The sequence below is a fragment of the Erythrolamprus reginae genome, chromosome 3 (assembly GCF_031021105.1).
Source record: "Erythrolamprus reginae isolate rEryReg1 chromosome 3, rEryReg1.hap1, whole genome shotgun sequence".
In the NCBI taxonomy this organism is placed as follows: domain Eukaryota; kingdom Metazoa; phylum Chordata; class Lepidosauria; order Squamata; family Dipsadidae; genus Erythrolamprus; species Erythrolamprus reginae.
The window spans coordinates 91,410,989-91,434,456 of record NC_091952.1 but is presented as its reverse complement, the minus strand read 5'-3'; the positions used below and the strand labels follow the sequence as shown (position 1 = coordinate 91,434,456).

General features: G+C 44.4%; 1 protein-coding gene across 2 annotated transcripts in view; it reads left to right on the top strand.

Moving 5' to 3' along the window:
* The window catches only part of PIGK (phosphatidylinositol glycan anchor biosynthesis class K), a 134,411-nt gene that overhangs the window by 66,266 nt on the left and 44,677 nt on the right, over positions 1 to 23,468 (top strand). For both annotated transcript variants that reach the window (XM_070746184.1, XM_070746185.1), the window contains exon 10: positions 13,294 to 13,369. In XM_070746184.1, the coding sequence (XP_070602285.1) occupies positions 13,294 to 13,369 (76 nt within the window). The remainder of the gene's footprint in view (positions 1 to 13,293; positions 13,370 to 23,468) is intronic.

Below are 23,468 nucleotides of genomic sequence, written 5' to 3'. Positions count from 1 at the left end.
CTTAGTTTAAGGTGCCTTTTTTTTACCATCCTCCCTTCCTATCTCATACAGCCCTTCCTTCTCTTTCTCCTTCCCTTCCTTTTCTCTTTCCCTTTCTAAACCTACTTCCTCTCCTTCTCTCCTTCTCCTCTTCCCTACTTCCCCTCCTGCCTCCTCTCCTAACTTTCTTCTCCCTTCTTCTCTTTTTTCTTCCTTCTTTCTTCTTACTTCTCTCTTCCCTTCTTTCCTTCCTTTGCTGTGCTTTCTCCATTTCTCCGTACTGAAGGAGTGGGTCCAGCAGTCACATGGGTTTGCTCTGTCCAATCCGGTGGAACTGAGCCTAGTATTAAAAAAGACTGCTGGATCCGCCCCTTCCCCAGAATTCGCTCAGTTCGCATTCCTTCGGATGTGTGTGAATGCTCGTTCCTCCCAAAACACCTTCCCTTCGATCTCTCTTCAAATCCAGTAAGAATTTTCCATTACTGTATTAAGCTTGCCGGCTGGGGATTCCACTCAGCCCTCCTGGGCTTTGAGTTGGGGGAGAAGTTAGCGGCTCAGCCCCCGCGGTTTTTCCCTCCGTGCTGCTGCCGCGGCCGTTATTTTACTATTACGGTCTGGAGGTCCCGCCGAGAGCAAGCCTTCTTTAACTAAAATAAACAAACTATTAAGGGCTAATTACCTCCCGCGGTGTGGGACTTGAATTGTCTCCCGGGCTTAGTGTCTCCGATCATAAATTAACGGAGCGTTTGTTTTTGGCGCCAAAGGCCCTCGCGCCCAGTAATTGCACTTTCGGTTCTGCCCTAAGAGGTCGGCCATTAGTGCTTCCAGCCCGCCGCCTGACCCTTGGAGTCGTCGTTCGAGTTCCCTCGAACCTATTCTCCACGGAAGTGGCCTCCAACCAGTTGTGCCTTGGTTTTTCTTAAAGTTAAGTTTGTGAGGCCTGCCACGCTGCACTTAGGGACACGAACTCTCTGGTACCGTCCAGGATTGCCCCTTAAGGCGCAGCTGCTCCTGGGCCTAGGAGCAGGGTCACCTCTCCTCTTGGGAAAGCTCACAAAAAATTCTTCTCCCCCCTATTTTATTGGCTCAAGCCTTGTCCTCTGTAATTTGTTTCAGACTATGGCTTCTTTTCCCAAGAGAGGCACTACTAAGAGTCCCAAAGAGGTTAGGCCTACTGATAATTCTACTGAAGTTCTCCAGGCCTATTCCTCCTCTTCCTCTGGCGCCCTTTCCTTAGCCGGGCCCACCAGGGCTGAGAAGAGAAGGGACCTAGCCCTACAAAAATTACATGATAAATCAGCCAAACGTTTTAAAGTGCAGGCCCAAGTGCATACCAATACACCCCTCCCGGAGGCCTCTAACCTGCCTCCCTCTGGGGTTCCTGTGTTATCCCTGGATGAGCCAAACCTAAATCCACCCCAACCTAACCTATGGGGTTTAGGTCCAGAGGAGCCAGATATTACTGAGGATCCTTCCCAGCCAGAATCTGCTCAGGCCTTCAGGGATCCTCCTTCCTTTCCGGCTGATGTTTCTTCCTTGCCTCCGGAGTTTCAGTCTATCTTGACTATTTTGACTAACACCATGGACGCTAAACTCTCATCTTTCCATGTGTCTTCTTTGTCTCATCCCCTCCCACGCTCCTCCCGTCCCGTGAGTTCTGCTCCTTCCTACAGAGCCCCAATCATGGAGGTCTCTGACTCCTCTCAGGAAGAGGATGAGGACGTGGATGCAGCAGAGGATGATGACCCCTTTCAAGGGCTGTCGGAAGACGAGGAATCCCAGATCAAGATTCCAGCCCCAGCTGCTATCTTCCCTTCTCAGCTTTTCAAATCTCTCCTGCTTAAAGCAAGAGTATCCACGGGGCTAGCCGGACAGGAAAAACAGGCTACTACTCCTTCAGACCCTCCGGAGGAAAATCTTCCTTACTTCATGGAAGAACAGGAAGACAATGAGGTAATTCCTATGCCCAAATTATTTAAGGATGCCTTGCTCAAACAGTGGGACCACCCAACTGCTCGCCTCACTCCCACTTCCAAGGACAAGAAGCTTTACAAGCTTTCTCCCTCCTATGAGGAGCTCCTAACATGTCCTAGGCCAGATGAGCCAGTGAAAACGCTCCACTCAACGGCCGCCATGCCTGGCGAAGCAGAGGAGGTCCTCCGGCCGGAGGACAAACGCCTTGAGCAGATGCTCAAAAGAAGCCTCTTCGCAGATTCATGGGCCATTAAGAGTGCTGCAGCGGCATCCTTCTTCTCTAGAGCTATGCTCTTGTGGCTCCGTCAGCTCCAATCTCACCTGCCTCCAGATGATCTAAGGGGCCAACAGGATTTCAACAAAGTCTTCGCAGCTGCCCAATACGTAGCAGATGCTACCTTCCAATCTTCAAGATTTGCAGCCAGGTCAGTAGCAGCCTCAACAACGGCCAGAAGACTTCTGTGGCTCCGCCCTTGGAGGGCGGGAGTAAGACAAAAGTGGCAGCTAGCCATGGGTCCGCTGAAACGCAACTTGCTCTTCGGAGACCTCCTGGATCCTCTCCTTACAGAGACCACAGACAAGAAAAAGGTCTTAGGACCCACCACCAAGAAGGCCCCTAAGCCGCAGCCTTTTCGGCGCACAGGACGGCAACAGGATCAAGGCTTCACCCTTCAAAGGAGTCCAGGTCAATATTCCCCTCGGTTTCGATCCCATTCTAGAACCACCAGGGGCAGAGGTTCCCGTTATCAGAGAGGATCCTCCTCTACCAGGGCTTCCAAAAGAGCCAGATGGTAAGTACTCCTTTTTTCCCCATAGGCGGTTGCCTAGCCTGGTTCTCTTCCGCCTGGCACCGTTCTTGTAAGGACCCCTGGGTCATTGACACTGTGAACAGGGGCCTAAGATTAGAGTTCATTCTTCTCCCCCTAACCGCTTGTTTCTTGTTCTTCTCCCAGCCTCCCTTCAGATAGTTTCCGAATGGAGGAGGCTATTTCCCTTTTGTTGGCTATTAGAGCTATTCAACCGGTCCCCTCTCTCCAGAGAGGTTCTGGCTTCTATTCCATCCTCTTCATGGTCCCTAAGACCTCTGGAGGCCGGAGAGCCATTTTGGACCTAAAGAAATTGAACCGGTTCATATAATATAGGAAATTCAAACGCATTCCTTATCTTCCATCCTAGCAGCCCTTCATCGGGGAGACTTTATGGTGTTTCTGGATCTCACGGAGGCCTTCCTCCATCTTCCCATGACCAAGGCCCATAGGAAATTTTTGCGCTTCGCCTTTCAAGGCAGGCTCTTCCAGTATAGGGCTATGCCATTTGGGCTCTCCTCAGCTCCCAGAGTCCTCACTAAACTCTTGGGATCCTTGACGGCTCATTCCCGAGCCTCTCCCATTCATATCTTATGTTATTTAGATGACATTTTAATTCATGGGAATTCCAGAACTGGAGTGGCTGTAGACCTCTCCCTTACCATGTCGGTTCTACAGAATCATGGTTTCTCCATAAATTTCAAAAAGAGCCACCTGGATCCTTCCACTTCCATTCTGCATCTGGGAACTATCATTAATTCTGAGTTAGCCCAGGTTTTCCTCTCCACTGAGAGAAAACGTAGTTTTTTGGGATCTCATTGCTCGCATTATGCCCCAACAATCTGCCTCCATTGCCACCCTATCTTCCCTTTTGGGTAAAATGGTGTCATGTATTGGTATTGTCCCCTGGGTCCGCCTTCACGCCAGGGAACTACAGTGGCTTCTGTTACCGTTTCAGAGATCGGGCCACAGCAACTCAAATCGCCGCTTTTCCATTCTTCTGCGGTTCGCAGATCCCTCAAGTGGTGGTCGTCTCCAGCCCTAGCAAAGGGATCTCTCTTCCGGTGCCCCGACCAGTTTGTAGTCACCACAGATGCCAGCCTCTCGGGCTGGGGAGCCCACGCCCAAGGTCTTTTAACTCAGGGCACAGGGTCACCGGAGGAGGCTTCCAGGCCCATCAATTGACTAGAATTACGAGCCGTGTCTCTAGCTCTAAAACAATCCCAATCTCACATCTCCAATCAGCATGTGTTGGTCCTCACGGACAATATAGCCACCAATAGCCATATTTGCAGACAGGGAGGCACAAGATCCAAGGCTCTCATGAGGGAGGCCCTGAAGTTAGGCCTCTGGGCAGAGAAACATCTCCAGTCGCTTCTAGCCGATCACATCTCGGGGAGCCAAAACGTCCAAGCGGACTGGCTCTCGCGAGCGACCATAGACCCAGGCGAGTGGAACCTCCATCAGTCACTGTTCCTCCACATCTGACTCAGGTTCGGCCACCCAGTGTTAGATCTGTTTGCGACCAAAGCCAATGCCCAGCTCCCTCGCTTCATCTCCAGGTTCCCGTCTCCGGGAGCAGAGGCAATAAATGCTCTCAGGAGTCCTTGGCCTCCGGGTCTACTGTATGCCCTCCCTCCAATTTCAATTCTGTCAGACGTGATCCACAAAATTCTTCTGGAAAAAGCCGGGTAATCCTGATAGCCCCTCACTGGCCTCGCAGGCCATGGTTCGCGGACCCCCAACAACTGTCCATCCAGGACCCCTGGCGACTCCCCGTTTCGGAGGAGATGTTGCGGCAAGGGGCCCCCTTCCATCCGGACCCGGAGTGGTTCCACCTCACCGCCTGGCTATTATCCGGAGGGACCTAGACCTGCGAGGGAATGACCCGGACACAGTGGAAGTCATCCTGTAGTCCAGAAGGGGGTCTACCAATCGGATCTACGACCATACTTGGTCCAAATTCCATCAATGGTGCTCACAGGAGGGCTTATCTCCCCTGTGTCTTCCCATACACAGGATAATCGCCTTCCTCATGAAAGGTTTTCCACCAAGGCCTCTTTACCAGCACCATCCGGCGTCACCTGGCAGTCATTTCTTCCATCCTGGCGGGGCCTCCCAGGCAGCCCCTACGCTCCTTCCCGGAAATCCAAGAATTCCTAAGAGGAGTGGCCAACCTCAGGCCTTCCAAGATCCACAGATATCCTACCTGGGACTTGCCACGGGTTCTCCACTCCCTTACTCAGGCACCTTACGAACCCCTGAAGTCTGCGTCCCTCAGGTACCTATCCTTCAAGGTAGCATTCCTGGTGGCGATTACATCTGCCCGACGCATGTCTGAATTGGCAGCCCTTTCTACCAGACAGGACCTCTGTCAGTTCCACCAGGACAAGGTGGTTCTGCGACTGGACCCCACCTTTCTCCCAAAGGTCAGTTCCATGTTCCACAGATCTCAGGATATCGTCTTACCTTCCTTCTGTCTCCAACGAGAGCATCCCCTGGCAATTAGATGGCACACCCTGGATTTCACTAGGGCGATAAAGATCTATATCCAACGCACAGGACCCATAGGAAGGTCAGAAGCACTCTTCGGGGCTTACCACCCCAGATCCCGGGGATCTAGAGTGTCTTCCACAGTAATAGGCCGTTGGATCAGAGGGACCATCTCTAAGGCCTACGAGACAGTTTCCCTTTCCATTCCAAGGAATATTACAGCGCACTCCACCAGAAGTGCGGCCACATCTGCCACTTGAGCAACTCAGGCTCCGTTGGAAGAAGTCTGCAAAGCAGCCACTTGGGCCTCACCAAATTCCTTCATAAAGCACTACAAAATTGATTCGTACGCATCAGCGGACGCTGCCTTCGGCAGAAGAGTACTCCAATCCGTTATCTTTCACGATAGCCATGTACTCCCACCCTAGGGACCTATCTATTGGGTATGTCCCATGTGACTGCTGGACCCACTCCTTCAGTACGGAGAATAGGCGTTGATATGCTTACCTGAACGCCTCTTCTCGTACGGTGAGTGGGTACAGCAGTCACTTCCCTCCCTTTGTGTGGTCTTCTTCACTTTCTATTCTAACTTCTTTTAACACGGGAGTTGAACTTTAAAGAGCTTCACTACTGAGCCTAGTCTACGGATTCGCGAATTCTGGGGAAGGGGCGGATCCAGCAGTCTTTTTTAATACTAGGCTCAGTTCCACCGGATTGGACAGAGCAAACCCATGTGACTGCTGTACCCACTCACCGTACGAGAAGAGGCGTTCAGGTAAGCATATCAACGCCTATTTTCTGGGATGGTATTCCAACAACCTTGAATTCTTTCAGACAGTCTTACGTTTTTTCATATTCTATTCCTTTAATCTATTTCTTTTATCTTTATGTGTTTGTCTATTAATACACTTCAAATTTAAGATTTTCTTTCTCATCTCTTTGCTATCCCTCTTCATATTCTTAACAATATTTTTGTTTTAAAATAATTAAAATCCATTATCATTTCATTTTCAATACATCTCTCACATTTCTTTTCTTCTTATCTATTTTTAGTCATTTCCCCTCCTATTTTATCACTATTTTAATTCCAGCAATCAAAAATGTGGTTATTTCCCAATTTATATATATTTTTATATTGATATGTTTTACTTCACTTATTTCCTACACATTAATCAAAAATCATCTTACAATTTCTTAATCCTCTTTTCTACTTTATTACTTTTCCCATACCAAAATTATTTCAAAATTACATATTTCAATCTTCATCTTTTCTTATATTATTTTATAACTTCATTTCTATATATTATTCATAGATTTATTTAATCCTTATTACAATAGACTTTCCATACAAAACCTATTTCAAAATTACATATTTTCAATCTTCATCTTTTCTATCATCAGATTTGTATTCAAAAATATATTACACATTTCAATCTTTCTATTTTCTTATATTTTCTTTTCTTGTGTTATTTTATAACTTCATTTCTACATGTTATTCATACATATCACACCAAACTGGCAGGAATAGCCAACACTCCAGAAGATAGGTGCAAAATACAGAAGGATCTTGACAAACGTGAAAAACGGGTGCTATCTAACAAAATGAAATTCAGTGGTAAAAAACGTAAGGTTCTACATTTAGGCAAGAAAAATAAAGTGCACAGGTACAGTATATGTGGTACATTGCTCAACAGTAGTAACTGTGAGAGGGATCTTGGAGTCCTAGTGGACAACCATTTAAATATGAGCCAGCAGTGTGCAGCAGCTGCCAAAAAAGCCAACACAGTTCTAGGCTGCATTAACCGAGGGATAGAATCAAGATCACGTGAAGTGTTAATACCACTTTATAAGGTCTTGGAAAGTTTGATAATAGAAAATAAGATTGAATTTTAAATATGTCATATATGAGAAAGGAAGGAAGGAATACTGCATTCAGTTTTGGTCACCACGACGCAAAAAAGATATTGAGACTCTAGAAAAAGTGCAGAGAAGAACAACAAAGATGACTAGGGGACTGGAGGCTAAAACATAAGAAGAACGATTGGAGGAACTGGGCATGGCTAGTTTAATGAAAAGAAGGACCAGGGGGAGACATGATAGCAATCTTCCAGTATCTCAGGGGCTGCCACAAAAAAGAGGGAGTCAGGCTATTCTCCAAAACACTTGAGGGTAGAACAAGAAGCAATGAGTGGAAACTAAACAAAGAGAGAACTTAAAACTAAGGAGAAATTTCCTGACAGTCAGAACGGTTGACCAGTGGAACAGCTTGCCTCCAGAAATTGTGAATGCCCCAACACTGGAGGTTTTTAAGCAGATGTTGGATAACCATCTGTCTGATGTAGTGTAGGGTTTCCTGCCTAAACAGGGGGTTGGACTAGAAGACCTCCAAGGTCCCTTCCAACTCTGTTGTTGTTGTTATATATTTTACCCTTATTACAGCAAACAAATTATTTATATCCCATTCAATTCTTATCATGTTTTCTATCAACAAATTTATATTCAAAGATACAGTATTTCCTTCCTTGCTTCCTTGCTTCCTTCCTTCCTTGCTTCCTTCCTTGCTTCCTTCCTTGCTTGCTTCCTTGCTTCCTTGCTTCCTTGCTTCCTTGCTTCCTTCCTTCCTTCCTTCCTTCCTTCCTTCCTTCCTTCCTTCCTCATATAGGACATATTTAAAATTCAATCTTATTTTCTATTATCAAACTTACTGTATTTTTTGGAGTATAAGATGCACCTTAATTTTGGGGAAACAAAACAAGAAAAAAACAATTCTGGGCATTTAACTGAGCCACAAGAGTCACATAGATTCATGATTCTCCTTCCTGATTCCTCAAATCAAGTTCCTTGAGACCTTGATTTGGAGATTTTTATTTATTGATTTTGGCGGTGATGTGTGCTGAACTGCTGGGCAGGTTGTGCCAGAACACCCAAGTTATTTTGATACCTTGATTACTATTCCAGATTTTGTGCGCTCAAGTCTTCTCTTAAATTTTCCAAGAAAAACTTTTTTCTCTCCTAGTTCCCAAACATTTTTCTTCACTATTTTAGAATGCTTGACCAACTGATATTTTTCAGCTTCCTTATTCCTTCCCCTTGTACTTTGGGGATGTCTTTTTCATCTCAGGTTGAAAATAACTCACTTTTCCTCTTGTTGGTTCTGGCTTTCCTTTGGCTTTGTGGAAACCAAATTTGCTGCTGCAACCCTGCACAATCAACTAGCCGCTTGCAAGTTTGGGGAGGAGTTCCCCTCTAGCCTCCTGGTGGTCTCCCTTTGTTTCACCCCCTCTACAGGAGGGGTGGCTTAGATATGAATTTGAAGCGGAGGTCGCGATCCCAGCTTCCGATTGCGCCGAACAAGGAACCAGAAGTCTCTGATTGAAAATGCTTATCAGCTGTAAAGTAGAACTAAATTTGACTCTCACCAAAGCAAAGTTGTGTTGCATAAATGTGTGTTTTAAGCCAGCATGCTGTCTGAAAAAAACTTAAATTGAGAGTACATTAGATCACTTGTTTTCCATAGCAATTATCCTTGAAGTAAATTGAGTGGTTTACTTTCAGTAATGTTGGACAAAGTTATAAATAGAACTTCATTAGTTACTACTAATGGATATGTGAAGTGCTACTTTCATGCTGTTTGAAAACTGTAAATTGACATCTTCATTTTGATAGGGCTCTCTGTAAAACGTAGCACTCTTGAAACAGTAGCTTTATTTTTAATAAATATTTTTTCCTCATCTTGTTAATAAAGACCTTATTAACAGCCGGGAGAAAGTAAATGACAGTGCACATAGAAAAGGGAATTGATTATATCCCAAATGCAAGCGGTTCTACTAAGTAAATTGAAAAAAAAGTGAGAGACTTTTTTCCCATTATTCTTCAGGAGATGGCAATTTTACATGTTATGAGCAACTATAGCCAACTGCCATTTTTAGAATGATATATAATTTTTTCCCTGTTTCGGTTTGTTGACAGAACCTTTTAAACCCACCAGGAAGGTTACTTGAGAGAGCTTAGATTTTTTCCCCATCTTGTAATTGCATTCTGTAAAAAAAAAAAAAAAAGTAAAAGAGGTGAAATATAATTACTTCTGCCTTATTGCATCAAGAGAATAGCTGACAGTCTTTTTACTTAGGGATGCTTATTCCCTTTTGGGGACAAATCAGTAGGTCTTATCTAGCTGCTGTGACCAGTTTATATCAGGTTTTGCAGTTTAGATTGCCGAGACTTGCCATAGTCTTGATTCTCCAGAGATGTAGTGGCTATAGGAGTTTGATAGACTGACTGTAGAAGAGCAAGTGGAGTTAAATATGGCATAAGTTTAGAGTCATTGTGTTCTCACAAGCTCTCAGAGTCCAACCCCTCCTGAATTCCATTGTTCTGTACCTGGCACCAATCTAGTGTTGAACTTTAATTTACCGGATTCTTGTATATAGGCTTGAATAAATCTTCTATGCTGTAACCTTACTGATACTGGTACTGATTCTGGCCACTAGTGACTGGGCAATGCATCATCATGTTATTTGGGACTTCATTACTTAGACTTTGATTCAGATAATAGAATGAAATTATCTGTGTTACCTTGGGCTGGACCATACATTTTCTAGGCCTGAAGAGGACTTAGCTACATTGAACTATTATGGCCTCACTTCAGGAGAGAATGATGCTGATGGCTATGAAAGAAATATTCAGTATAAACAAACAAACAAATAACTTAGACTTTGATTCAGATAATAGAATGGAATTGTCTCTGTTACCTTGGGCTAGACCATACATTTTCTAGGCTTGAAGAGGACTTAGCTACATTGAACTATTATGACCTCACTTCAGGAGAGGATGATGTTGATGGCTATGAAAGAAATATTCAGTATCACCGAGTCTAATGTTCTTCAAGACTGTCTGCAAGAACTAGAGATTACAAAAAACATTTTACTATAGATTTGGAATGTTTTACAGTAGATCCTTTCTGGAGCAAGAATGTGAGGGAGGAGATGCTGACCTGGAGACCATTCCTTTGTGGGTTTCCTTGGAATTTGATTCTGTCTCTCCATGTTTTAACTTCTCATGAAACTAATGCAATTCAGGTCCAATCGTGGAACACAAATGGCATTGGTTACCCTAGTGACCTTTACCAGGACCAGGACTTAAATGGGAGGCATGCACCCCTCTATGTTCTATTAATACCTTTTGACATTCAATACCATTAGCTGTCCTGCTCAAGGCTCAAAAGTAGTTTCTGCGGGTGGAAAAGAGGAAACACTTTTACACTGGTTCTCTTACTACATGAGTGGATAGTTTCATTCAGTAGTCATGATATCCTCCTGTTTGGACTACTCCAATGCACTCAGGTTAGCTTTAGAGAGGACTCATAAAGTTATAATTGGTGCAGGATAGAGTGATGTGAGGTGCTGATGGTGTAACTCTGCTACTGCAGGATGAACGTTGATTTTGAATTCAGAATGAAGCAAATTGCATCTGACTATCCATGTACCCCCCCCACCCCAATCCATTCAATACCCTGTAGATAATTGCAGTGAATGCAGTTTTCAGGTTATCAAAATACGTGTATCTGTGGCTCTCTGACTCAGAGTCAGACTGTACTAATCCACGTTGCCTGAGGTCATTATAGTTTTAGTTCAGTATATCAGCAAGTAGGAAAGTTGGAGAAGACTCTTGGCTCAGTTGGGATCATTTCAGTAGGAGAGACAGTGCGTGCTATTTCCCACTGGGAAAATTACTTAGCAGTTACCTAGCAACCTCACTAGGAAAAAAAAAAGATCAGCAAGGTCTAGCACTAATACTGTATAGTTAAAATATATCAAAAGGCTTTAATTTTAGGCAACATGAAGGACCTTTAGTCTTCCATTCTCTTTCTGTTTAGAAGAAATTTCTGGGTTCTCAGCTGATTTACATAAATACTATGCTTTTGTTTCCTAATAAAGATGAAGAATGCAGAGCTTGACTTCTAGTAGGGTAATCACAGTTGGCACACAAATAGAATTCAGATTCGCCATAATAATTTAAGATATTATGCAGAAATCTTACAGCGGTTAGTAATATTACACGGACTATTTCCAGTTCTTATATTCTGATTGGCTTTTACATTTAAAGTTCATAACTGACCATTAAAAGGAAATTGTGGTATCTCTCTCTCTCTCTCTGTTTTTCATGGCAGAAAACATTCAAACTGCAGGAGGAAAGAAGTTTTAAATGATGATGGTGATGATGATGATGATGATAATAATAATAATAATAATACTGAAATAGTTCAATGGCTTCTTTTTGTTGCCTTTTTTCACTTGGCATATTTTTTCTTCCATATGTTGAAATTTTACAAATGTTTTTGTAGTCTAGAGTTCTTTTAGTCTCAAGGAAAGAAAAGAGATTGCAATATTAATTCTATTACAGTGGTCCTTGACTTTCGTGGGTCTGACTTTCGCAAAAAGGCTATACTATGAGTCTTTAAAAAAAATAATTAAAAAATACTCCCGTGGGTTTTTTAAACATTTGAACGTTTTCCTGTGGCCGCCCGATGTACAATACTGTGCGTTTCAACTCTCCTCCCCGACCAGCTGTCTTGCTTCTTTAAATAAAAGCTCCGCTTCCGCCCCAGCCTCCTGATCCCTCCCCTTTAATTCTTGGATTAATTCCCCTTTAATCCTTGGTACGCTCCATTTGAAGCCAAGCTTTACTGCCACCCACCACCACTGCCTCTTCTTCCCCCACCCACCTAAGCCGTCTCCCTTAGTGGTAGGGTCTGACCTCCCAGCTGACCGGCCTGGAATCTGGCTTCGAGTCCTGGCCTGGATCCCTCTTGCCTTGAGCTTCCCCTTCCCCTGCTCTGACCCTGAGCACCGGTGCCGCCGCCATGGGAGACACCGGCAGCGAGTGCAGCAAAGCCCCCAGCTTGCTGCCCCGTTGCCCCTGCGGGTTCTGGGGGTAAGTAAAACCAGGAATGGAGGAGGGAGGGGGAAGAAGGAAGGAAGGAAGGAAGGAAGGAAGGAAGGAAGGAAGGAAGGAAGGGAGCATCTCTACATGGAAATTTATCTTTCATGGGCGGTCTTGGAATGTATCCCCCACAAAAGTCAAGGGACCACTGTATTTCATATATGATTTTAAATGTTAAACTGTATACATAGTAGCTTTGTTTCAGATAAAACACATTAATAGAAGTCTTCTTCTCTTCCTGCCATGCCATGTAAGTGACATGTTTTGGAGAGGTTTATGCTTTCACTTCAATGGATAAATGAAGATAAAACACTCTAAGTAATTTCAACTGAGCAAATAATTCAATGAGGGGCTTTACAACACCCCGGAATGCATAAAAAGCATCTGTCTCCATGTCACAGAAGTTGCTTTTTCAGCTGTTTCTGTATGTGTCTTTTCACATAGCTATTTGACATGCATGTATGCGCACAGCCTTTTGGCTTCATGTTTATTCCAGTGCCTAGGAAATGATGCAGCAGCTTTAATGATTCAAGGAGAAGTGCTTTTTATGAAGTGCATTTTGCAAAGAATCTCTTTTAAAGAAATACACAGCTTTGTTAATAATTAATCTAAATATATTAATGACAAATGATTTATTTTGGAGAACCGTAACCACAACCCCCTATCAGAAATATGATCTGCCCTGTTTTGAGCCTTTTCCCCTCCCTCCCCTATGTTATTCTACTTCTCTTTTATTAAAAGCAAAACCTTAGAAATATTATTTTGTTAATCTTTCTGAGCAAGTAGCAGCTATTGATTTTCATTGGAAATCTAATGATGCTGCCTATCTATATAGAGGTGATAAAATTTCTCCTTACTGTTCCAAGAATTTACTGAAGTGGGAAAGATTTGGATTGATATATGTATATGTATACATACATACTGAAGCATGGAAAGAGAAAGGGGACTTGGTAACATGATTATTATTTCATGGGTGTGTGTTTTTCAATGGCTGATTATTTGAGTTTGATTTGAGATAGCATGTTAGTTAATGATAATTTCTGTTGTTTGATTTTGTTCTTCCGTATATTATTCTAATATCTGATTTTATTTTTTTTAGGCCTGTTATGGATGAAATAGCCACAAAACCTTTAAAATATGCAGAACAGCTTCCAGTGGCACAAATAATACACCAGGTATCACTTTTTCTGTTGATATTTCTGTCAAAAATAAGTAAGGCTTCAGTCTTATAAATGAAATGCTTGTATTCACAAATTGTACGGAAGCAGAGATTTCCATTTAGGAAGTGCTGTTATTTAGAGTACTGAAAAAAAGTATATAAAATCCAGAGTTCCCCTAATAAAATTTCCCTTCTGAAGTACCAAGGGAAACTTCTAACTAATTGATTTCAGACATTTAATTAATATATGTTTATAGTACAAAGTAGAGTTAATGCAAGTTTATGATTGTAAAAGAATATAGATCTGACTTTTGAATACTTTTGAAACATTAAGGGAGGAGAAACAGTATCTTACTACCAAGAAAGTAGAAAGCATGAGAAACTAAAAATAACCCCACTTTGATTTTATTTGATATAAAGGGAACAGAGAGAAGCTTTGACAGATTCCAAAACTCTGGTATCATATTCTATAGAAATAAAGAACATTCATGGAACTTTGCTGCTTCTATTTCTTGACCTTGCCTATCTCAAAATCAGTGACGTGCCCCATCAGGCATGAGAAGCACAATACATGCTCTTAATAGGCACATACTCACAACTGCCTCTTTAGTAGTGCTATATTCTCTGCTTCTTTAGATTAAGAAGACAGTCTCAGCAACCTCTATGAGTCGAAACACCAGCATGAAAAACAGAAATAAAAATAGCTTAATCAAGAAAACATTGGGGCTTTTTGTTATAATCATTTTATGAAATGTTTTACAAAATGTAGAAATGAAAATTTACATAAACTAACAATCAGAAAGAAAGATAACAAAGAGAGAGAGAGAAATGGCGGTACAGAAAAAGAAAAAAGGGGAACAAAAAGTCATGCAAAAAATGACTTCCAATTTCTTTCTTCAAAAATATAAGAAAAACTTACATTCAACTATTAGTTTAACACTATAATATAGTGTTCATTTGACCCAAAATGAAAAAATAACAATTGTCAAATCCATATATCATAATTTGTTTGTTTGTTTTTTCATTTTCTGCAAAAAGTCCACAAAAAGCTTCGAAGTGTAAATAAATTTATTTTCTCTCACAAGAGTTGTTAATGCTCTTTCAAGAGTCGTTAATTTAACCATTTTTAACAAAACCTCAATGTTGTTTACTTTCTGTGCATGAGTATATAGTGTCCAGATTGAAGACAAGGACTTGAATGGGCACATAGATGAGATATACAGGATGAAAACAAACTATGTGAAGGAGTATAGATTGCCACCGGAGGTACACATTAGATTTACAAAGAAAACCATGCTTGATGAGATATATAAGAACACGAGAGGTCAACAAATAATTTATAAGGAGAAAGAAATTATTGTGTAAAACAGATGCCCAAATGAATAAGATAAAAAAGAAGGGATCTCCAGTACTTTACAGCAAAATTAATCAGGTGTGAAATACCATTTAGATGGTTGATTCCTGAAGGAGTATTGGTGATGTGGAAAGGTAAAAGCATAGCTATAGAAACAGGTTCAATTTTCAAACTAAATGAAATTCAATGGTGAAAAAAATAAGGTTCTACATTTAGGCAAGAAAAACAAAATGCATAGGTAGAATATATGTGGTACCTTGCTCAACAGTCGTCACTGTGAGAGGGATCTTGGAGTCCTAGTGAACAACCATTTAAATATAAGACTGCAGTGTGCAGCAGCTGCCAAAAAAGCCAACATAGTTCTAGGCTGCATTAACAGAGGGATAGAATGAAGACCAGATAAAGTCTTAATACGACTATATAATGCTTTGGTAAGGCCACATTTGGAATACTGCATTCAGTTTTGGTCACCACAATGTAAAAGGGATATTGAGACTCTAGAAAGATTGCGGAGAAGAGCAACAAAGATGACTAGGGAACTGGAGGTTAAAACATATGAAGAACGGTTGCAGGAACTGGGTATGTCTATTTAATGCAAAGAAGGACTATGGGAGACATGATAGCAGTGTTCCAATATCTCAGGGGTTGCCACAAAAAAGTCAGGCTATTCTCCAAAGTACCCGAGGATAGGACAAGAAGCAATGGGTGGAAACTAATCAAGGAGAGAAGCAACTTAGAACTAAGAAGAAATTTCCTGACAGAACAATTAACCAGTTAATCAAACAACTTGCGTCCAGACATTGTGAATGCTCCAACATTGTAAGTTTTTAAGAAGATATTGGATAACCATTTGTCTGAAATAGTGTAGACCTGCAAGGTCCCTTCCAATTCTGTTGTTGTTATTGTTGTTGTTGTTATCATTATTATTATCATCATCATTATTATTATCATCATCATCATCATCATCATTATTATTATTATTATTATTATTATTATTATTATGTCAGTACAACACAGCAAACGAGATCACTATGCTGGATTTTGTATTTCATCACCAGTCAGGTGCTTCCCAAGCACCTAGCACTGCGTGATATAGTGGCGAATTATGTTTGCCGATCCCAGTAAAGCGGCCTTTTGCAATTGACAGATGGAGATTTTGTCAATTCCGATGGTTTTCAAATGTCCGCTGAGATCCTTTGGCATAGCACCCAGCGTGCCAAGTACTACTGGGACCACTTTCACTGGCTTATGCCACAGTCGTTGCAGCTCGATTTTTAGATCTTCGTATTTCACTAATTTCTCTAGCTGCTTCTCCTCAATTCTGCTGTCTCCTGGGATTGCGATGTTGATGATCCATACTTTCTTTTTCTCCACGATCACAATGTCTGGTGTGTTATGCTTCAGTTTGAAGTTGGAAGTCTCACAGTAGTTTTGCTTGCTCATTTTCGACCACTTTTTCGGGCTTATGATCCCACCAGTTCTTTGCCACTGGTAAATGGTAGTTCTGGCACAAGTTCCAGTGGATCATCTGTGCCACAGCATCATGTCTATGCTTATAGTCAGTCTGTGCGATCTTTTTGCAGCAGCTGAGTATGTGATTGATTGTTTCATCTGTTTCTTTACAGAGTCTGCACTTCTCCGTACTGAAGGAGCGGGTCCAGCAGTCACATGGGTTGCTCATGTCCAATCCGGTGGAACTGAGCCTAGTATTAAAAAAGCTTGCCGGATCCGCCCCTTCCCCAGAATTCGCTCAGTTCGCATATCCTGCGGTTGTATTGTGATAGCTCGTTCAACATTCTAACACCTTCCCTTCGATCTTTCCTTCAAAAAGTAGTAAGATTTATTGTATTTATTTATTTACTTGCACTAATTGCGCCAGCCGTTTAAAAGAAAAAAAGACAAAAAGCGGCTCGGTTTTTTTCCTTGGGAGAAGTTGCGGTTTCGTTTTCCCCCGGCGGTTTTGCCGGTTACGATTCCTGCGGCCGCTTGTGGATTCTTCAAATCCTTTGGCCTGGAGGTCCTGGTGCAAGTATTTATCTATTGAATTATTGATTATTTATTGTATACAAATATTTAAGGGCTTAAAATATACCTCCTGCGGAGTGAGACGCCTTCCAGTCTCCTGGACTTAGTCGATCGCTTTTCCTTTAAGAAATTCTACGGAGCGATTTTTTCGGCGCGAAGGCCTTCGCGCCCCTTTTTTTTAAATCTAGGCCTCTCGTGTTGGCCTCCTGCCAGCCGCGTAGGCCTCAGTCCACCGCGTGGATCCCGGAGCGGGCCTTGGGGGTCCCAGGCTAAATTCTCCACCGGCTAAGCCTCCAACCAGAGTGCCTTGGTTTACTTAATTATAAAGTTTAGGGAGGCTGGCCCCGCTGGATTTGGGGGCACGAACTCTGGGTTTGCCCAGATTGTCCTCAAGTTTCAGCAGCTTCGAGGCCTCGAAGCAGGATCCATTCCTCTTGGGAAGTCCTTGAAATTCTTCTCCTTATTATTCAGTTATTGGCTCAGCCTTGTCTTCTGTTAATTGTCAGACTATGGCTACTTTTCCCAAGAGAGGCACAACTAAAGGTCCCAGAGAGGCCAGGCCTACAGGCGATGAGATTACTAGTATCCCCCAGGCCTCTTCCTCCTCTTCTCCAGGGGCCCGCCCCTCGACCAAGGTCACCAGGGCCGAGAAGAGAAGGGACCTAGCCCTACAAAAAATCCATGACAAATCAGCAAAACGTTTGAAAGTGCAGGCCCAAGTAATCAGTAGTCAAGACCCACCAGAGGCCTCTAGTCTGCCTCCTTCTGGGGTCCCTGTGTTATCTCTGGATGAGCCAAACCTAGACAGACCCCAACCTAACCTATGGGGCATAGGTCCAGAGGAACCAGATATTATTGAAGATTCCCCCCAGCCAGGATCCTCCCAGGCCTTTAGGGATTCTTCTGCCATTTCTGCTGATATTTCCAGTTTACCTCCTGAGTTCCAATCTATTTTTGCTGTGTTGTCCAAAGCCATTGATGCCAAACTCTCCACCATCAATGAGCTTCCCTTACCTCTTCCTCCTTCTCGTCCCTCCCGCCCTTTGGGTTCCTCCCCAGCGGTCAGAGCTCCTATTCAGGATGATTCAGAATCCTCCCAGGATGAATATGAGGATGTAGAGGAGGATGAGGACCCTTTCCAGGGATTATCAGATGATGAGGAATCCCAAATAAAGGTCCCTCCTCCAATTACTATTTTTCCTTCTCAATTATTCAAATCTCTCCTCCTCAAAGCTAGAATTTCTACGGGATTAGCGGCCCAGGAGAAACAAGCCTCCACTTCCACTGATCCCCCGGAGGAGAATTTACCTTACTTCACAGAGGAACAGGAGGATAACGAGGTAATTCCTATGCCTAAATTGTTTAAAGATGCCTTACTCAAACAGTGGGATTTTCCAGCCTCTGGCCTTAATCCCTCCACCAAGGACAGAAAGTTGTATAAACTCTCCTCTTCCTATGAAGAGCTTCTATCCTTTCCCAAACCAGATGAACCTGTCAAGATTCTTCACTCGGCAGCGGCTGTGCCAGGCGAGGCGGAGGAAGTCCTCCGCCCAGAGGACAAGCGCATCGAGCAAATGCTCAAAAGAGGATTCACCGCTGATTCCTGGGCCATTAAAAGTTCTGCAGCGGCCTCCTTTTTCTCCAGAGCCATGCTGCTGTGGCTTCGCCAACTTCAACAGCACATTCCTCCCGATGACTTGAGAGGTCAACAAGACTTCAACAAGGTCTTTGCAGCTGCCCAGTACGTGGCTGATGCCACCTTGCAATCTACTAGATTTTCTGCTAAGTCTATTGCAGCTTCTACAACGACAAGAAGACTCCTATGGATTCGCCCTTGGCAAGCGGGAGTTCGCCAAAAGTGGCAGTTATCCCAGGGCCCCTTAAAGCGCGACCTTCTCTTCGGTGATCTTCTGGATCCACTCCTCACGGAGACCACGGACAAGAAGAAGGTTTTGGGTCCAACCACGAAAAAGGCTACCAAAACGCAGTCCTTTCGTCGCCCAGGGCGCCAGCAAGATCAAGCGGCTTCCTATCAGAGATCTCCAGGTCAGTATTCCCCCCGCTTTCGTTCCCAAGGTAGGAACTCCAGGGGTAGAGGGTTTCGCTTCCAAAGGGGAGCTTCCTCTAACAGGGCTTCAAAAAAACCTAGATGGTAATCTTACCTCCATTCCCATAGGGGGTCGCCTAGCTCATTTCGCCTCTAATTGGCGTCTCACCTCCAAGGACCCTTGGGTCATTGCCACAGTTCAAACAGGCCTTCTTTTAGAATTCATTTCTCCTCCCCCTAAACGTTTTATTTCCTGCCCTTCTCCCAGGTCATCCTCAGATTGTAACCGTATGGAGGAGGCCATTTCTCATCTATTGTCCATCAGAGCCATTCAACCGGTCCCTTCCGGTCAGAAGGGTCTAGGTTTTTACTCCATCCTATTTATGGTTCCAAAGTCCTCCGGAGGTTGGAGAGCCATTTTGGATTTAAAGAAACTAAACCTATTCATCAAATATAGGAAGTTTAAGATGCACTCCTTGTCTTCTATTTTGGCCGCCATTCACTCGGGAGATTTCATGGTCTCCTTAGACCTCACTGAGGCCTACCTTCACATTCCTATAGCCAAATGCCACAGAAAATTTTTACGTTTTTCCTTTCAAGGCAGGCATTTCCAGTATAGGGCGATGCCATTTGGCCTTTCCTCGGCCCCTCGGGTCTTTACAAAGCTCTTGGGGTCCCTGGCGGCCTATATCCGGGCGTCTCCCATCCACATTTTATGTTATCTTGATGATATTTTGATTCATGGGAACTCCCTAGAGAGAGTGAAAACAGACCTTTCTGTCACCATGTCAGTCCTCCAGGACCATGGATTTTCCATCAACTTTGATAAAAGTCACCTCCAACCTTCCACATCCATTTCTCACCTGGGATCCATTATTGATTCAAAATCCTCCCAGGTTTTTCTCTCTCCCGAGAGAAAACTCAGTATAGTGGAGTTAATTTCTAACATTTTATCTAATTCTTCAGTATCCATAGTTACTCTATCTTCCCTTTTGGGGAAGATGGTGTCATGCATAGGCATCATTCCCTGGGCTCGCCTTCATGCTAGGGAACTCCAGTGGCTCCTGTTGCCTTTTCAGAGATCGGGGCACAGCAACTCAAATCGACGCATTGTCATCCCACTGAGTGTTCGCAGATCCTTCAAGTGGTGGAAGTCTCCGGCCATGGACAGAGGATCCCCGTTCAGGTGCCCGGATCAATTTGTCATCACCACAGATGCCAGTCTATCGGGATGGGGCGCCCACGCCCAGGGGATGATAGCCCAGGGCACGTGGTCCCCGGAGGAAGCTTCCAGGCCAATCAATTGGCTAGAGTTAAGAGCCGTTTCCCTGGCTCTGAAGCATTTCTCTCCTCGCATTCCCAACCGGCACGTTCTCATTCTCACCGACAACATTGCCACAAAAAGCCATATCTGCAGACAGGGGGGCACGAGATCCAAGGCTCTCATGAGGGAGGCCCTCAAGTTGGGCCTTTGGGCGGAAAAACATCTCCAGTCGCTCCTAGCCGATCACATCTCGGGGAGTCTCAACGTCCAGGCGGATTGGCTATCCCGAGCAACGATAGACCCAGGAGAGTGGAACCTCCATCAAGACCTGTTCCATCAAATCACTCTCAGATTCGGCCTACCAATTCTGGATCTCTTCGCGACCAATGCGAACGCCCAACTCCCTCGATTCTATTCCAGATTTCCATCCCCGGGAGCGGAAGCAATCAATGCCCTCCGGAGTCCATGGCCTCCAGGCCTACTCTACGCATTTCCTCCAATTCCAATCCTCCCGGACGTGATTCACAAGGTCCTCACCGAGAGGGCCCGAGTAATCGTAATCGCCCCCCATTGGCCCCGCCGGCCCTGGTTCGCGGATCTCCAACAGCTGTCCGTCCAGGACCCTTGGCGACTCCCCGTTTCGGGGGATATGCTGCGGCAGGGGGCCTCTTTCCATCCAGACCCGGAGTGGTTCCACCTCACCGCCTGGCTGTTATCAGGAGAGATTTAGAACTGCGTGGTCATGACCCCGATTCAGTGGAGGTCATTTTAAAGGCCAGAAGGGGTTCGACCAATCGAATCTACGACCACACGTGGTCCAAGTTTCACCAGTGGTGTCTACAGGAAGGTCTCTCCCCTCTGTGCATCCCCATACACAGAATTATTTCCTTCCTTATGCAAGGCTTCCATAAAGGACTTTCCACCAGCACCCTCCGGCGTCATCTGGCAGCCATTTCATCTGTCCTAGGGGGCCCCCGCAGACAGCCTCTCCGATCCTTCCCTGAAGTTCAGGAATTCCTCAAGGGCATAGCCAACCTCAGACCTTCCAAGGTCCACAGGTATCCTTCCTGGGATTTGCCACGGGTTCTCCATTCCCTCACGCAGGCACCATACGAACCCCTAAAATCGGCGTCCCTCAGGTACCTATCCTTTAAGGTAGCATTCCTGGTGGCTATTACCTCTGCCCGACGCATTTCGGAGCTGGCTGCCCTCTCAATCAGGCAGGACCTTTGTCAATTCCATCAGGACAAGGTAGTCTTGCGACTGGACCCCACCTTCTTACCCAAGGTCAGTTCCATGTTCCACAGATCTCAGGATATTGTCCTACCTTCCTTCTGCCTCCAACGAGACCATCCCTTGGCAATTAGATGGCACACCCTGGATCTCACCAGAGCGCTGAGAATATATATCCAACGCACAGGACCCTTTCGGAGGTCAGAAGCACTTTTTGTAGCCTATCATCCCAGAGTCATGGGGGCCAAAGTGTCTTCTACAGTAATAGGCCGTTGGATCAGAGGGACTATATCTAAGGCCTATGAGTCGGCCTCCCTCTCAGTTCCAAGGAACATCACAGCGCATTCCACCAGGAGCGCAGCCACCTCGGCCGCTTGGGCGACTCAAGCCCCGTTGGAGGAGGTCTGCAAAGCAGCCACTTGGGCCTCGCCAAATTCCTTCATCAGGCACTACAAGATTGATTCTTACGCTTCAGCGGACGCTGCCTTCAGCAGAAGGGTACTCCAATCCGTTATCTCACACGATAGCAAGCTAATCCCACCCTAGGGACCATCTATTGGGTATGTCCCATGTGACTGCTGGACCCGCTCCTTCAGTACGGAGAATAGGCGTTGATTGCTTACCTGAACGCCTCTTCTCGTACGGTGAGCGGGTACAGCAGTCACTTCCCGCCCTTGTATGTGTCTTCTTTACCTTTCTATATCTTTCTTTCCTCTAACAATGAGAGTTGAACACTACAGAGCTTCACAACTGAGCCTAGTCTATGGATTCGCGAATTCTGGGGAAGGGGCGGATCCGGCAAGCTTTTTTAATACTAGGCTCAGTTCCACCGGATTGGACATGAGCAACCCATGTGACTGCTGTACCCGCTCACCGTACGAGAAGAGGCGTTCAGGTAAGCAATCAACGCCTATTTGGATCGTCTGTTGATTTTTCAATTCTGGCTTTGACAGCATTTGTTCTAGTGGCCTGTTCTTGTGCTGCCAGTATTAGTCCTTCTGTTTCCTTTTTGAGTGTTCCACTTGTAAGCCATGACCAGGTCTTTTCTTTATCCACTTTGTCTTCAATCTTCTCCAAGAACTGTCCATGCAATGCTTTGTTCCGCCAACTGTCCATATGACATTGAGTTACATTTTTTCTGTACTGGTCCTTAGTTTGCTTCACCTTGAGAAGCTTCCTATTGTTGACCTCCATCAACGCTGACTCTTTGCTCCCCTTCACATAGTCAGCTAATGCCTGCTTCTCTTCTTCTACTGTCTGCTTCACTTGCAAAAGTCCTCTGCCGCCTATTTTCCTTGGTAAATACAGCCTGTCAACGTCACTGCGGGGGTATAGTGCATGATGGGTCATTAATTTTCTGGTTTTCCTGTCCAGGTTGTCCAGCTCTGCTTGAGTCCAGTTCACTATGCCAGCTGTGTATCTAATGACAGATATGGCCCACGTATTTATAGCCTTGATAGTGCTGCCACCATTCAGTTTGCTGTTCAAAATTTTTCTGGTCCTCTGGATGTACTCTTTGCTGATCACAGTTTTCACATGGCCATGCTTGGTATTATCCAGTTGCAAGATGCCCAAGTATCTGTAGGCTTCTGGCTGGTGGCACTTGATGGTTTGATCATTTGGCATTTCAATGCCCCCACTTTCAGTGATTTTCCCCTTTTGCAGTGCCACTGTGTCACATTTATCCAGGCCAAACTCCATGCTGATGTCATTGCTGAAGATTCGCACAGTGTTGGTTAGTGACTGTATCTCAGTTTCTGATTTTCCGTACAACTTCAGGTCATCCATATACAGCAGGTGTGAAATTCTTGGTGAATTCCTAGCAGTTTGGTAGCCTGGGTTTGTTTTCTGTAGGATGAGTGACAGTGGGATTATAGCGATGATGAATAGCAATGGGGACAAAGAGTCCCCCTGGAAGATGCCCCTTCTGATGTTGATCAGTCCATAGCTTTCATTCCCAACAAAAAGCTCAGTCTTCCAATATTGCATCGCCTTTTCTATGAATTTCCTGATGTTTTCATTGACTCCAATGACTTCCAGGCATTTTATGATCCAGCTGTATGGCAATGAGTCAAAGGCTTTCTTGTAGTCAATCCAGGTCATGTATAGGTTTGTTTTCCTGTTCTTACAGTTCTATGAAATCATTTTATCAATTAGGAGCTGGTCTTTCGTACCTCTACTTTGTCTTTTAT